The sequence below is a fragment of the Aulonocara stuartgranti genome (assembly GCF_965226115.1).
Source record: "Aulonocara stuartgranti genome assembly, chromosome: 8".
Lineage (NCBI taxonomy): Eukaryota > Metazoa > Chordata > Actinopteri > Cichliformes > Cichlidae > Aulonocara > Aulonocara stuartgranti.
The window spans coordinates 20,934,921-20,951,302 of record NC_138959.1 but is presented as its reverse complement, the minus strand read 5'-3'; the positions used below and the strand labels follow the sequence as shown (position 1 = coordinate 20,951,302).

The 16,382-nt window shown below is 40.3% G+C and overlaps 1 protein-coding gene across 1 annotated transcript; it reads right to left on the bottom strand.

The window, feature by feature from the left end:
• Positions 1-12,649: 12,649 nt before the first annotated feature.
• noxo1b (NADPH oxidase organizer 1b) lies at positions 12,650-16,133 on the bottom strand. The gene is made up of 8 exons (XM_082544900.1): positions 15,995-16,133; positions 15,811-15,891; positions 15,578-15,650; positions 15,125-15,308; positions 14,826-15,040; positions 14,619-14,729; positions 14,211-14,328; positions 12,650-14,063 (listed from the first exon to the last, which is right to left on the bottom strand). The coding sequence occupies exons 1-8, from the start codon at positions 16,067-16,069 to the stop codon at positions 13,385-13,387; spliced, it is 1,536 nt and encodes a 511-aa protein (XP_082401026.1). The 5' UTR covers positions 16,070-16,133; the 3' UTR covers positions 12,650-13,384.
• Between the last annotated feature and the right edge of the window lie 249 nt (positions 16,134-16,382).

Genomic DNA, 16,382 nt, shown 5'->3' with positions numbered 1-16,382 from the left:
ATTGCTTCATGTTTATTGAGGCTTAAAAACCTTTTGTTTTGTTTAGGGTGGAGACTGTGTGTGCTCATGTGTTCTTTAATGTTTAATGTTTAATGTTCATGTGTTCATGCCTTGTGTTTAGTGTCTTGTTTAGTCTCTGTGTTTGTCTTTGGGTCTTTTTGTGTCTCCCGATTGTCTCTCCTCCTGTTTTGTTTTAAAAGTGTTGTTCTCTGCGTTGAGTTTTACTTCCCCGTCTCTTTGGTTGAGTGCCTTCAGCTGTGTTTCTCACCTGTTCCTACTTCCCTCAGTACATTTTCTGTACATGGTCTCAGTCTCCTCTCGCCCTTTGTTGAGTTGTCCCGTTTAGGTGTGCGCTCCCTTGCTCTGTAGTCTAATGAGTTCTTCGACTTGTCTGCCTTTTGAAATCCTTTTGAATTGTTTTGGATGATGTGCTTTGGTGAGCAATCAGCATTAAAGCTGCATTGTTGACTTTACATCTTGCTTTCTCAATCCTGCGTTTGGGTCCACAATCCTGCCACACATCAGTTTTGTGACACACACAGACAAATCATCTTCAAAGTTCTGATCTTTTATAACATCTTCATTCTGGACCTTCTGCCACAGATGAGCAAGTCTTAGACTACAGTAATTAATTCTGTATTTGTCACTCAGGAAATGTAGACATGCTTTTCTAATTACTGTGCGTTCACATTGAATAAGCTGTCCTAACATGGTCATCTGAAGTAAAGTAGACTCAGTCAAAGACAACAATTTTGCATGTTCCTTTAAAACATGAAACTTAATAGACTGTACAGTGTAAAAATGTCTCAGTGGCCATTATAGATGAGAGAGACAACCACAATGCATGTATTGTGTATACTAGCAAGAGATTATTGTATTAAAAGAACTTGAAAAACTGGAACCGAGCCAGTTGTTTGACATGAGTGTGACACAGTGTGTCTATGTTTGTACAGATATGCTGTACTGTACTTTATTATACTGCACTGTACTCGCATTTTTAAATTATTATTGAGTTTAATTGTTTTTAATCGTATAAACTGTGTGAACTTGTTGTTGTTGTTTTCTCAGAATAAAACAGATTACATTTCATTTTACAGTCACCATCAAATCCTGACAGCAAACACTACCCATCGGTCATAGCTCTACAAACCAGTAAGTTTGCAGAGCTACTATTAGAAGAACGACTAGCAGGAAGAATCTTTGTGCATAAAATTACCTTTAAGAAACATTACAAACCACATGAGTTAATAAATGAGACAATAAATGATCGACTGTTGTTGTTCGTTTTTTGTACAGGGTCCTTGCAGCTTTCTGCATGAGTGTTTTACAACATGGATATAGGGAGAGTCCTCGGGCATGTCTGTTAGCTGCTAACTCATACATCTGCTCCATCAGAGACACTGAAAGAAAAGTAGGTAAAAGGTTATTGCTGAACTGGCTCATTTTATTTATGAGGTTTGACAGGATACTTTTCATTACAGCACTTATAATCAACTTGTTTACTGTCAATTATGTGTTGTGCAAAGATGGGCAGTAACGTGTTACTTGTAATGCGTTACTGTAATCCGATTACTTTTTTCAAGTAACGAGTAAAGTAAGGGATTACCAGAGGTGGGACCAAGTCATTGTTTTGCAAGTCTCAAGTAAGTCTCAAGTCTTTATCCTCAAGTCTCAAGTCAAGTCTCAAGTAATGTCAGGCAAGTCAGAGTCGAGTCTCAAGTCACTGGTGTAAAAGTCCGAGTCAAGTCACAAGTCTGAAACTTTGAATTTCAAGTCCTTTCGAGTCTTTAAAAAAAAAAAAAAAACGAAAAAATAATGTTGCAGTTATGCTAAATGTAAATATTAGACCATGTAATTTTAAAATCTGTGTTTTTCTCAACACATGACAAAATAGTGAACTTAGAAAATATACACAAATTGTGAAATTGCACCTCTTTAAAATGCAGCTCAATTAAACCTAGCTCCAAGAATAATTTTCACCGACAGTTCTGAGATAAGCTGCATGTCATTCTTGGATGCGGTTGTAGGACCGGCTTTAAAATCGCATGACAAAAATATCATACACATTAAAAAAAACTGTATCACCAACGTAGCCTGGACAACATTTGCTAGTTAGATGAAGTCAGCTATCTCATCTTAGCATATTTATATGCATATTTATAATCATACGGTTCTTGGAGTGAGTGCATACACTCATGAAGTTTAGTAACTTCAGGTCACTGCAACAAGCCCAGGTACAGTTTACCGACGGATGGGTGCAGGACCTTGAAATGCACCGTGTAGAACGAAAGACCATCGTACGTATCATAAGTTTACCAGTCTCACAAATTGTCGTCATAAATACACATTCCTTAACCGTTTATTAATAGGACCTTTGAGCTCAACGGTAATTAATTAGTAGTGGAAATAATTTCTGGTAGCATCACAGAAATGTAGCAGTGACAATAATATTGTATGCTGTAATCGTACTGGGCAAATACAAAAAACCTGTTTTATCCTGTGAATAAAAGCATATGTTTTTGTCAGTGTACCATAATAACAGAAGCGAAACACAATATTGTGTCAGGACAATTCACTATTTATGCACAATAAACAAAGGAGCATAGCGCGACAATTTCTGTTCAGCACCAGACTTGCTTGTAACCTATATCACCAATTATGTTATGAAAATGACGTATTAACTACTAAAAAACACTGACCTTCGTGTAAATGCTTGGAGCAGACTAACCTGTGAGCTGGAGTGTTCTGGGACGTTATATTTGATCTTTGAATGGCTGCGATCCAGGCCATCCGTCTTGTCTTTGTTACTTCGGAAACATGGCTCGAACAATTTCTCCTCAACGACGTAATCCGATAACAACCGATCTCTTTACCCGTCGGCTTCCCGTGGCTGTCATGCGACCGGCTATTGCAGTTAATAATACAACAGCTTCTTGACATTTTTGTGTTTCTTTTTATCGCTGTATAACTGATTTTAATTGAAAGCCTGCGTGCGCTAGTACCGCTTGCCACGAGTTCCCAGAATCCTTTGCGGTTCTACCCGTGAATGACGTCACATTTTCAATCTCTATATAATATGCATGTTAAATTTTATATTTGGGGTAAAATATCAAGTCTTTTCAAGTAAACCGGTTCAAGTCCAATTCAAGTCCCAAGTCATTGGTGTAAAAGTCCAAGTCAAGTCACAAGTCTTAGAACATTTTTTCAAGTCAAGTCTAAAGTCATAAAATTAATGACTCGAGTCTGACTCGAGTCCAAGTCATGTGACTCGAGTCCACACCTCTGGGGATTACTATTGCAAAAACAGTAATTAGATTACCGTTACTTTCCCGTAGGAATGCTGCGTTACTGCGTTACTAAAACCGTGGTTTTTTTGCGAGAATGTCTCATGACAGTGACGTAAGCAAGTGCTACGTTTGTGACAACAGCTGTGTGCAGAACAACAATGGATAATTTATCGAGTGCAGGAGAGAGTATGAGCGTGCAGCGTTTAAAGCGTGGAAGTACTGACCTTACTTTAAGTTTGATTCCATAAAAAGTGACAAAAACATTAGCGTCCGCTGTTCATTGCGTGGGAAGAAAACTTCTTTTTACAGCAAAAAAACCCCTAAACTTCCGAGCAAGCACCGAGTGCGCTGCGACGTAATGGGAAACTCACAGAGAAACTGCCGTATCCTTCCACTGACCGCTGCGGCACACCTGACCCAGGGCAAACCTCCACCTACCCCACTCCTGGTTTACAGGTGAAAATAGAGCAACAGGACCACTAGTCTTTGACTTTATTAATTACTTTTGAAAATAAGTAATCAGTAAAGTAACGGGATTACTTTTTTGGGGAAGTAATCAGTAATTAGTTACTGATTACTTTTTTCAAGTAACTTGACCAAAACTGGTGTTGTGTTCCTTTCATACTTGCGGTTTCATGTGGGTTGGGCATCCCATCACTGTTACATAAAATAAGAAACAGCATAACCAGTTTAACTATATTTATTATATAAATCTGCTATTCTGGTAAGTAAAAACATTTCCTTAAAAAATTCCCTCAAACAATGATCTAGTTTGGTGTGGCGCTGAGTAGCGTATGCTCAATAGGAGGACAATGCTCCTGATTATGATGCCCAGACAAGTAACAGCGACACACTGCAGTGACCTAACAAGAAGATGAGACAGACTGCAGCACAAATGAAAACATCTGAACCTATCACAGACTGAGTCAGAATTAATGCATCTTACACAAGTGTTATAATAATATAACATAACCCTGGCAACAGTGGGAAGTAGGAACTCCTTTTTCTCAGGAACTAACCTGGTAGAATTGGGTCCAGGGAGGAGACATCATCTGCCACAGCAGACAAGCAGGCGAAGGACGAACAACAAAGGTGGCAAGACAGAAACTATAGGAGGCAGATAACGTATGACATACAATAATGGCACGCAAATACACGAGGCATAAAAAGGGGTGTGTGTGAGAAATGCTCAGCCGTCAGAACAAATCTTTTCACCTAAGCAAAATGAATTTTCTTAATAAACTTCAAGTATTTATTAAAAAAAATATTAAAGTAAAGCTAATCAAATTTTAATTTAGTCGTCATAATAGAAGGTTTAAATTACACCTGACTCTCTTGGTGCTCGTAGCTGAGATTATGTTGCACCTTGCACACGCAAGATTTATGATGAGGAAGAAGAGGGAATGTTATTTCCCATCCTGGGGAACAAAGAAAAAAACATATAAATCTTTCTGCACTTAGTTGACTCCAAGAACAACAAGATCCATGTAGCTGTAAGGAAGGAAACCCGATCAACTTAATAAGTTCTCATGGTGAAATTTCAGTGTAAAATAAAACCTGTAAAATACATATTTGCACCATTCTGCGGTTTCATGCGAGGCATACCGTATACTAGAGATTGAAACGCTTGAAGTTAATGATTACCGCTTAACAGTCACCACATCAAAAGCCAACAATACAGCTCAGAAATCAAAGACTCTTTCCGAGATGTTTGGATCTGGCTTGTGAAATGAAAACGTTGCGTCGGTCACGTTTGACCAGAATTAGAAAATATATTAAAACTTCACCCTTCTGTCTGTGTCTGTTGTTCACCTCTTTATTTGAGTTGTTTCCTCTGTCTGGTCTGTTGTACGATTTTTTGTTGCAAGGGGTTGATTAGGCAGTAGACTCTGATCCTTGGCCACCAGTCTAATTTTACACTGCGTGTCTGGAGGAAAGAGACAACACTGCACTACCTTCCCTGCAAACGTCATATTATTTCTACAGATTAAAGCCAATGCACATGTCAGATTTGTGCATATCAGAAAAGTCACAAAATCTGTGAAAGCATCCCTGCAAGGATTGGATCACATTTATATATGCATCAAAATATCCATTTGAAAACCTGCACAGACGCAGTACGTGCACCAGATAATGTATTACTAAATGTAGTTCTGAGTCATAAAGCACATTGAAATTATAGTATTTAATGTAGGCTAGCATGTTATGAGGACACAATAAAAAGAAGGGATTGTATTTTTAAAATGCAATGTGAGCTTATGATATCCTCTAACCAGCAAACTTACTTAATTTACTTTGCAAAGTGTCAATGAAAAAACTAATCTACCATAATTAAGTGCTAGAAGTGTGTCTTTTAACAACAGTCCTGAGAATTGATTAAAGCAGCTCAACACGGATAATCGTCGTGGCATACTTTTTGACTCATTATATAATCCCGTTCTGTTCCTCATATGACGTGTCAGTTGAAATACCGGCCATTGTTTTCTCAAGAATGTCAGATAGAGATGCTTAGATAAACTGCTGTGAGTAAACTACCTGTAAATACAAGGTTAGCATTTTGTTTCTCTGACATGTGAATAGAATTTAAAGGTGGTTTCTGCTAGCGTTTGTTGTCAGTTACTCCAAACCCAGAAGATTAAAAACATCCCGTCGGAGCTACTCCCAAGTGTGACAGTAACACTAAACATTCTTGAGTTTCTGGGTAAACTCCGAGCCTTGAGACTCATCCTCGTAACATTTTACTGGTCATGGTTCGAAGAGCGTGAAACTGGGATGGTCTTCAATTATCAGTGCTGATAAACTGTGATGATGTCCTGTAAATTACCTCTGCAAAGCTGCAGTAATGCTGGCATCAAAACTGCAATAGGAAGACAGGCCTGTAGCTGATCGTTGTTGTGATCAGTTAAGTTGTTTCAAATACTTGTGTTTATATAATTGAATGAAGTCAATAAGTAATAGTGCCCCCAACTGCTGCCTCAGCAAAAACCTGTAGTGTTCCCGTACGTGTCAGGAGTATCGGAACAGCTGAGACGCATTTTTTCTGATGACCACGTCTCGGTGGCTTTTAAACGCTCGGCCAAAAATTAGTCCACCACGAGGATAGGGTCCTCCGACACAAACAGAGTAATATAGTGTATGTTGTTAAGTTCCAGGAGGATTGCCTGATTGATGATGTATACCAAACAACCTCTGGCTAAGCGGACAACACACAAGAGCTACTTCGTCAGGCCAGTCTATTTACACCTACAGGCCAGTGGACCCTCCTTCAGTGATGAGGATGTACACATCCTGGATGGGGAGGAGCGGGGTGTGAGCGCGGAGTCAAGGAGGCCATTTACGTGAAAAGAGAAAGACCATCTCTGAATCGAGGAGGGGGCCTAAGGGTACATCTTTAGCCATGTTACAATGCTGTGATTGCAGCCGTTCCCCAACTCTCTGTGAATGGGACTCATGGCCATTGATCAGTGGTTGTTGATCAATGGTCATAGAATTTGCATATTAATCATCAAGAACTGACCTCACAGCCCATTTTTCATTCAGGGGGCTTGTTTCAGTTATTGTGCAAATGCACTGTTTATGAGGTTGGAGAAACCTGCAGTCAGCTGAGACTGAAGAAGTCACTTGGATGAGTGATGAAACGTTTCTCTCACTGAAAATGTCCAGATGAACAGAATCAACTGTTGGGATTTATTTACCTGGATGATTGAACGTGCATCAAGACAGCAAGTCATAGTGGTCCACATTCATTTATTCTTTTTTTTCTTGATGTACAGCAGTGCCTGCTGCCTCAGCTTCATTACCCAGACAAGCACTGTGTTTGTGTAGGTGTGTGTGTGTTAGAGAGAGAGAGAGAGAAAGCGAGAGATCCTAGAAGTTTTATTTGTAATGAGTACAGATCAAGTTTTACAGGTGTAACAGGTCCGACAGGTAACTACTAAGTTGAGGTTTTCCATCTGTAACGCCCCCATAAGAGCTTTCTTTATACTATCTGTCAACATTGCCATTAAATCTGAAGTGATCACATTGCCAGACGGTGTGAGGCTTTGTCTTCTACGCTGAAACTTGATTATGTTGGACGTGCTGCAGTATATTCTCAGGTTACAGGGTAATGATCAGGAAATGGAGCTCTGTAGCTGGGAAAATGCTGTTGTTTGTTATTTGTCAATCACACATAATATTCACACCCATTGTCTCACTGCCAAAGCTGATGGGATGCTTTGTGCATTTGTAAAGTTGGTGCATTGTTGTCAAGTACCAGTCTTTTACACATTATACAGGGTTGCTGGCAGCATATCCTTGTGGGAAATAATAACTTGGATACGTTTACTACTTTGAATCACAATAAAAAGACACTAAATGAGACTTTGATTTTATAGGAGTCTGCAGGGTTTTACTGTGTTTCTCACAACAAAGCTCAAACTGAAAATGAGCATGAATATAAATGAAGATTTATGATTTTGAAAGCACAAATAAAACCCGGAGAATTTACGTTTACCGAAAAGTTGTATAATATTTAATTGAAAAACATGAGTATGTTTTCAATAAATGTAATGCAATACACTTCAAATTTCTCTACCGATTTGTTTTCTATCTCATATTTCTGCAAATTATGGAAAGATTGCTTTACGTGCAAAAAGATCCCCCAGTTTAAGACCAGGAGGACAGCACAAACGGAACCTGTGAAGGTAAAATCTGTATCAAAATGCTGATCCGTCTGCTGTGGTGACCCACTGGGAACGGTGGAAAGTACCAAGCATTTCAAAATGTGGAAATTCTTTTTTTTTTTTGCATCACCTTTATCAACACTGTAAGCATTTGGAAAGTGCTCAGAGCATTTACTGGAGCCTTAAGCTTAAGGCTTCTTATCATTTGTTTCAGTTGCTTGATAATTCTGGACTGCAATTGGGCCAGTTAAGCCAGTTTAGACTTCAGTTAAGCCAGTTTAGACTGACTACAGATCTGTGCTGGTGCATGCTCAGAATGTGGCTGGATCTCTTTTGTTGCCTTCCTAGAAAATGAAATCATCTGCATGCCAGCACATGTTGCCCCGTGTGCCACACATCATCACAGATGCTGGTTTTTGAGCCGTGCCCTGCTTGTCGCTCACATACAGAATTCATTATTTTGTCCAACTATCGAAGCTTTTCATTTGAGTATTACCTGTTAGCAGGAAAACCAAATTACCTGGGAGATCGATACTTTTATCAAATGTGTGGAGGAAATAATTCGCACAACATCACAGCTGAAACATGCCCCGGGTCACTGCTCAAATAAACACGTGAATCCAGTGCCAGCAGCATTCAAGTGTTAAGTTGCATTCGCCAAAGAGGAAGGTTATTCAGTTACAAATCGAACACATTGCTCTGGGGTTTCCAAGCTTTCATAAATGATACGCTGTTCTTAAGCAAATGCACCCACATCCCAAAAATGCATCACGTTCACAAGTGGTCACGTAGACTTGTTGTGCAAACTGAACAGTGCAAAATAAATCCTCAAGGGTTACAATTATTATTTCTTGAGACTTCCTTTTACTGCGGCTTCGTGATATTTGCCCCATAAAACGAATGCCATAAAAACACAGCGTCGATGCTGTTTTTCATGTAGTGCACTCAAAAGGAAATAGAGCCTCCTGCTGTGTTTACCTTAGAGTCACTTATCAACCAAGGATTAAATGTTTACTGACATGGGCAAGGAAATCTGGGGTGAATAATTAGCCAGAAGTGGGCTGCTGATGGCAAGATGTGCCACGTGGTTGACACACTTTTATCGAAAAGATTTTCAGTTTGCTTCTGTCATTGAGGCAGCTTCATGACCAAAATGGCAGTGTGTGTGTGTGTGTGTGTGTGTGTGTGTGTGTGTGTGTGTGTGTGTGTGTGTGTGTGTGTGTGTGTGTTTGTTTTGTCTTTACAGGAACCTTAAGGAAGTAACAGCAGTTTTTGTTGAGTTTTCTTCTTATGATTGCTCACTTATGTTGAAAATGGTGCAATAGATACCCTATTACACAAAAATCAGATTCCCATTGTGGTAATCATCTTTAGCCTATGGGAGTGTCTGTCTTAGCTGGGGTAAGACTCCCAACACGTATGTGGTTCACATTTGAGTATACTTCCTAGTTCTTGAAATGACTGATAAGTAAAACTTTATCTGTGGCTACAAACCTGAAGGAACTGAAAAAAGAAAAAAAAGTCAACAAAAGGAGTCAAAAGAGTGAGTCATAAACGAATTCTTCCTTAAGGGAAACCTGTTCACATTTATTAACTTCCTGTTAATAATAGGTATAAATATACTTCCAAGAATCAAAGGTGGAAAAGCTGCAGTCTGGGAATGCAACTGATATTGGGGAGAGGTGCAGCTTCACTTTTGTTCTTAAATAAAGAGTCATGTGAGAAGAACTATTTCACTAAGTTAATAAAAAAGAGTGAATAAAAGTAAACAATATTAATTAGATTACGATTAGATAAATACAGTACTTTGCAAAAATCTTGAGCTATTCCTCCTTTCTTTATATTTTCCTAATAAAACATCAAATAGGAGAAGCAATTTTTGTAAATACAGATTTTAAGGGGAAAACGGAGTTATGTAATTGTAAGAGCTCTTCTTTGGATGTTGGTTGTTCCTTTTGGTTCCTGTTAAAATGATCCCACATTGCTTTAATAATGCTGAGGCTTCAGCCTTTTCTTATCGTTGTCCTTCCTTAAGAATGGCTTCCTGACAGCCAGCCTTCCACTGAGACATTCCCGATGAGTCTTTAGTGAACAGTGGATGGATCAACTGAAGGGCCAGATCTCAAGTCTCGTGTCAGGTCTTTTCTTCTGTCTGCTGTAGATCATTTTTTGTTTATTAGTTTGTTTGTTTTTACAGCTGCCATTTCTGTTGTGCCAGGTCTTTGGCTAATACCTCTTTGGGAATCAACTTGTTGGCACCAAAATATATTTTTATGTCTGTTGAATGGTTTTACATTTAGTATTTTTCACAGATTCAGCTTAAGAAATAGGGCCAAATTGTATGTTTTGATCAAAGGCTGCTTAAAATTGGCCATCAGCTAAATTAGCCACTGAACACAACCCTGGTTCATCTCTTGAGTTAAGACCCTTTTTATGCTTGAATGATTCAAATGTCAGTGTTAAGTGGTTCAATAGGCAAAAAAACACACCTCTGAAAATGGTTGGTTATGAGGACTGGATTGAAAACAAGAGTACCTTCAGAAACCCCGGAGAACATCTACTCAAGAGCACTTGTAAAAAAATATAGAATAATTTTTTTGACTTTTTTGAAGCAAAATATAAAGGCATGAGGGTTTGTTTGTTTTTTTTAACTTTTGCACACGTCTGACTTTAAATTGGATTTTAATCGTTGACTTGCAAGTTTATAGATGGCCTAGATCTTTTTTTTATTTAGTTTCCCTTTAACCTCTTCTGTACCTGTTTTCTGCAGAAAATCTTGCAGTCAGGGAATCATGATTCCTTACATTATTACACAGACAAAATAGCTAGATGACAAAAGAAAAAGAAAACAATGTGTTCCTCATAAATCAAACAAGCAGATGCACTGAGTAATTATCCAAAGTTAATCTTATGAAAAAAGAGACAATACTAGATAAAATGCTGTGATTCAATCCACGTGAGAAAGGTGAAGCTTGGCTCTAATAATGCCCACATCGTCTCAGACCTATCAGAAGAGCCACAGACCATAAAATGTTAGTTTGTCATGTCTGGGACATTGCATCATCTCTCTCAACCACTTGCATCCACTCCATTCATTTGCTGTCTGAAACGAGGCATTTTAGCTCCGGCTGCCCCTCACACATTTTGGTTTGAACAGCACGTGGTACATAGTCAGAGCTGTGTGCCAGAGACGACTATATGAGGGACTTCTGCTCTTACTGTAATCATACATGGAGTTCCACAGGGCTCAAAGCAATTCTGTTTACATTATACATGCTTCCCTTACGCAGTATCATTAGAAGGCCTGGGATACAATTTCACTGCTATGCAGATGATACCAAGCTTTATTTGTGAATGAAGCCACATAACATACGCCGATCTAGGTGACCTGTAGGAATGTCTTAAAGAGATAAAGACCTGGATGACCTCTAATTTCCTAATTCCAAATTTGGATCAAACTGAGGTTATTTTACGTTGTCCTAAAAATCTTGGTACATGGTATCCAACCCAATGCTTACTCTAGATGGTATTACCATTGCCTCCTGTGAGGAGTCTTTGAGTCATTTTTGACAAGGATATGTCCTTCACTCCATATAAAACAAATATGCAGGACTGTTTTTTTTTTTCATTTGCACAATATTTCTAAAACTAGGAATGATGCTGAAATACTACTTGTGAAATGATCAGGACCCACACAGCGTTTGAGTCTCAGTCGTAGCACCTTTATTTTAAAACAGTGTTTTCCACTGCTTTGACACCTTATGCTCAAACGGGAAGCCAGCTTTCCAGCTCCTTCCACACTAAAAAGGGTGAGAGTTCATTAGTTGCAGTCCCTCTCACCTGTCCTCCGACCTCCCGGCACCACCCTGTGAGCTTACTGTACCACCCTTCCACTGCAGCAGAGCTAGGGACAGCATCCCCGTCACACAACTTTATAAATGTAAATGGCCTGCATTTGTACTTTATAAATGTTTATAAATGTATTATTTCTAGGCTGGACCATTGCAGTGCATTATTATCAGGCTGTCCTAAAACTCCCTGAAAAGCTTTCAGCTGATCCAAAATGTTGCAGCGTGACTGGTGACAGAGAATAAAATGAGAGAGCAAATTTCTCTTGAGTTTCCTTCATTGAATCCCTGTTAAATCCAGAATTGAATTTGAAATCCTTCTCCTCACATACAAGGTCTTGAATAATAAAGCCCCAGCTTATCTTAAAGACCTCATAGTACTATATTACCCCAATAGAGAACTTTACTCAGACTGCTGGTATTTAAAAGTAGAATGTGAGATCCCTCTTCAGGGGAACCAGCTCCCAGTTTGGACACCCCTCTCTACTTATAACCCATAAGAGCCCAGAGACATTTTTATTGTCAGGGAAACTAAGTCAATGTTGAAACTTTAACAGGAACTTTCTTCAATATGTAAAGGGACACCTATTTCACCGTGGGTTCTTAGAAGTTAATATTAAGCTTCAAACTTTAGTTAGGACTGGGTCAGGCAACCCTGAATCCTCCCTTAGATATGCTGCAATAGGTCAAGGCAGCTGGGGGCTTCCCATGATGCACTGTATATTTAATCAGTCATTAAAAGAGACTGTGATCTGAGAAGTACAAGCCCATATGGTTGCCCTTTTTGTTTTTTTGCACTCAGAATCTTTTGACACCCAAATTTGTCAAACACACGAGAAACGAACAAACATCGGTGCACATTCAATTTTATTGACCTATTTCATGCAGGATATAAGGTACATAGTGAAGCAGCAGCACATTCATACAAGAGGCTACTTCAAAAACAAACAAAAATGAAAAAAAAAAACCTACAAAAACAACACATCATGGCAGGAGACCCACAAGCCACCCCTCCCTGTTTCCCCGACAGCTTGTTTACCACGCCCATGACGTTTCAGTGCAGTCATTCAAAAGGCCTTTGCGTCAGCATTCAGTCTGTTCACTGATGCGTGCCTTGCTGCTCCTTTTTTTTTTTGCAAAAGCTGCTTCACATGTATTAGTTTTTCAAATCTGTCAAGCACAAGCACTGCAGTGAATAAAGAGGAAATAATCATTTAACCATATTCACAATCTATTACAATATTTTTGAACCCACAGCTGATTTGATTGATTTCTACATGTTAAAACAGCCATAAAGCCCCTGTACATTTACAACCGCTTCAAGGCCACCGAAATTTCCCCAAAACACTCTTCAAAGCTAGAAAACAAACAAAGGTCACATACGTAGACTTACTTACTGCTCCTCATAATGCTTCACTGAAGCTACATTAGTCTTATACTTACACTGAAATATTCAATGAACAAGTTACATTTGCTTCTTATAAACACATAATGAGTCTAAAAGGTTTGCAGAAACAAGTGAGTATCATTAAGAATACAACTTATTGTAGGATTTGTAATGTATAGCACTGGTGCCGTGGTTTCCTTAACGGCTGTGAATGGACTTGGGCTGAATCTGGAGCCGAGCCTTGGTGGCCAGGGCTGCCTTGCGCGTCATGGTGGTGCAGCGGGTCAGGATCTCCTCTGTTTTGGGTCGGGGAGGTACCCTGGGGACGACTGAGGCGTTGCTGCTGCCTTTGGACTTGACAGACCCAGAACTCTCTGAGCCGCTGTTGAAGCTGACGCCGTCTAAGAGGCTGGGATCGGGGCTGCTGCGCGAGCTGTCGGGCTGTTGCGTGGCTGCAGGGTGGTCTGCGTGGCTCTGCGCCTCCTCCCTCAGACTGGAGGACGAGTCACTGCTTGAGGAGAACTCAGAGAGAATGGAATCAGAGCTGATTTGGCTCATGATGCTCGGGTGACTGTTTGAGGCTGGGGCTTCCCTCTCCTCCTCTCCCTGAGGCCAGGGATCGGAGAGGACATCAAGAGATCGAGCCTTGTGGAGACGTGCTGGCTCAAACATTTGTCTGGAGGGGCCAGCAGAATTCTGGTGTAGGTCATCTTCTTCGTGGATACTGGGAGGGTAGGGAGCCTGGCGATCCCTGCTGGCTGTTGCCAGATTCAGAGAGGAGCTATGCAGCCTGTTGTGCAGCCCATAAAGGCCGGCCCTAGGGTTGTTGTATGGCTTCAGGTACATGGTTGGGATGTAGCCTACTCTGCCATTGAATCTGTAGAGAACAAAACATGATGTAATTCAAACCTGTTAAAAATAATTAAATTGTCTACAAACTGCTATACTATTAAATGTGGACTTTCTAGTTTTCTAAGTAGAAGATGATAAGTTTATCATTTGCAAACAGACAAGACCGACATACCTAATGAGCCACCAGCCGTTGTCAGACTTCCTCAGCACCTCAACCACAGAGCCAATGGGCACGGAGATCTCATCAACCTTCTTAGATGTGTAACTTCTCACAGCACAGTACAGAGCACCTAAAAGTCACAGGCAAGAGAAAAAAAGCTTGAGCAACAAAGCAGAGCTGAAAAGTGGTCAAATAAGTCGCCTAAAATGCAAAAACAGCATCTAGATTTTTATTAAAAGGAAACATGCACTGATGAAAATGGCTGAAGACAGCTCTCTAGTGTTGGCTATTTGTAACAACAAGGCAAAGCTTCATCAGCACATATGTGGAACCTGCTCACAGGCATGCTCATTTATGTTGTAAATGTGTATCCAGTGCACTCTTTGAAGTCAAACTTTCCAGCGCAACGCAAGTACACACCTCTCAGCTGAAGCTCATCTTCATCGTCATCGTCGTCGCCTTCCGACAGCTCCAGATACGGAGCGGGAAACCAAGCCAGGCGCTTATCTTCATTCTCCACAAGCCACCAGCCTGGAGATGAATTAAAAAAATTAGCATGAGACTCTCTTGTTTAGTAGAAAGATAAGAGTCTCTTCAATAAAAATGCATAAATTTGAAAGCACTGACCTGCAGGGTCTTTGATCAGGACGTCCAGCTTCTCGTCCTTGGCCACCTTGAACGGGCGGTTCTTGGTGTCCTTTGTCTCATAGGCAGCCACGCAGTGGTATGTCTGGGTCACAAAAGGGTTAGTGATGCTGCCTCCATGGTGAAAGTGGTGGGCAGATCTGCCTCCTCCTCCACCTGACTCGTCATTCTGATCATCAGAAAGCAGCATCATGACACTGTATAGAAGAAAATTTATGTTACCAAAAATGGTCAAAGCTCTTATCTGCCCCTCACAGTTTCCCACTGGGCTGGGAGCATACCTGTTCTTGGTGTAGTCTGGCTGCAGGTCATGGTCTTTGGGGGTGAAGAAGCGGGTGACCTCGATGCTCCGGGTCACGCTTTGGTCGCACTTCAGCAGTTTTTCGAGGTAGCTTTCCAAGAACTTCATCCGTCGGACTGACTTCTTGGAGCCTTTCCTTTGCACGCTGCTCTTCCTGGCCTTCCCTGGAAAGAAGATGAGACAAAAACAAAAAAAACCTATCAAGACATGATTCGCAGAAGAGCAAAGTTAAAAAAAAAAAAAAAAAAAGAGCTAAATGACAGCTCCACTAGTGTTTTACTCAAATTCTGAGAGACTGAGCTGCTAAATTAACCCAGGTTTGGAGACATGCTTAACTAACTTTACTCAAACCTTCCTCTAGTTGGAAGAGGGCTTCTGAATTTCATCCGATTAACTCAACACACATCAACAACAGCAGGTGAATCAGTCTCACCTGTGAACTTTGGGATCATTCTGTCGTCTTTCCGGAAAGGGTTCAGATTGGGAAATCTCCTTTTTAGTTGTTTCTGTAGAAAATTTTTAAAAAAATTAATTAAATACACATTTAGCCTCAATTATTTTAAAAGATCCAATACAAAGCAGCCAAGATCAGTCCCAATAGTAATAAATGTAATAATAATAATAAGAACAGATGAGCTGATATATATATATATTTTTGTTCCTTACATGAAATTCCTTGAAATCCTGGAATGATCTGTAGATAATAATTTCATTCTGGTCAGACCAGAGCACAGACAGCATGAACATCTGTGAAGGGGGATTAAAAAATCAAAATCAGCCCAAACTGTCAATTTTTACCCGTTTATTCATTTTATTGTATTTTTAAAGCTAATGTCTGGTCTTAGCTCACCTTGAGTTTCGGTGCGTCCCTGTGAACACCTCCAATGATGCGAGCGCTGAAAACAAAGCGATGTTCGTCAGCCATCGTTTGGCACTTCGTGTCTCAGCTCAAAGGATGAGTAGCTGCTTCTTTTCTGACCTCAGGTATGCCGGTAGGAGAGCCAACTGCTGCTTAATATACAGTCAAGGGGCGGGGGAGGGGGCGTGGCGGGGGCGTGGTCTGAGAGGAAGGATGCCAGCATCCCAGCGCCTGAACAGAAACAGCTGTAAGAATCACAAACAGAGTAGGAGAATGCAGTGGAACCGGAAGCCCAAATGGAGTACGTGGTGCATGAAATGGGAATGAAAAGAAAGTCAAAACAGCCACTAAAAAAAGCCACTATTATGTGTTTATTTTT

Bases quoted from the DNA above. Each gene is read 5' to 3' on its own strand.
- noxo1b (XM_082544900.1), bottom strand. From the start codon at position 16,069: ATGGCTGACGAACATCGCTTTGTTTTCAGCGCTCGCATCATTGGAGGT. The intron at 15,041-15,124 runs GTATGCTCCCAG...TCTTCTATACAG, and splicing joins CCAGACTACACCAAGAACAG to TGTCATGATGCTGCTTTCTG. The intron at 14,730-14,825 runs GTCAGTGCTTTC...ATTCATCTCCAG, and splicing joins CCTGATCAAAGACCCTGCAG to GCTGGTGGCTTGTGGAGAAT.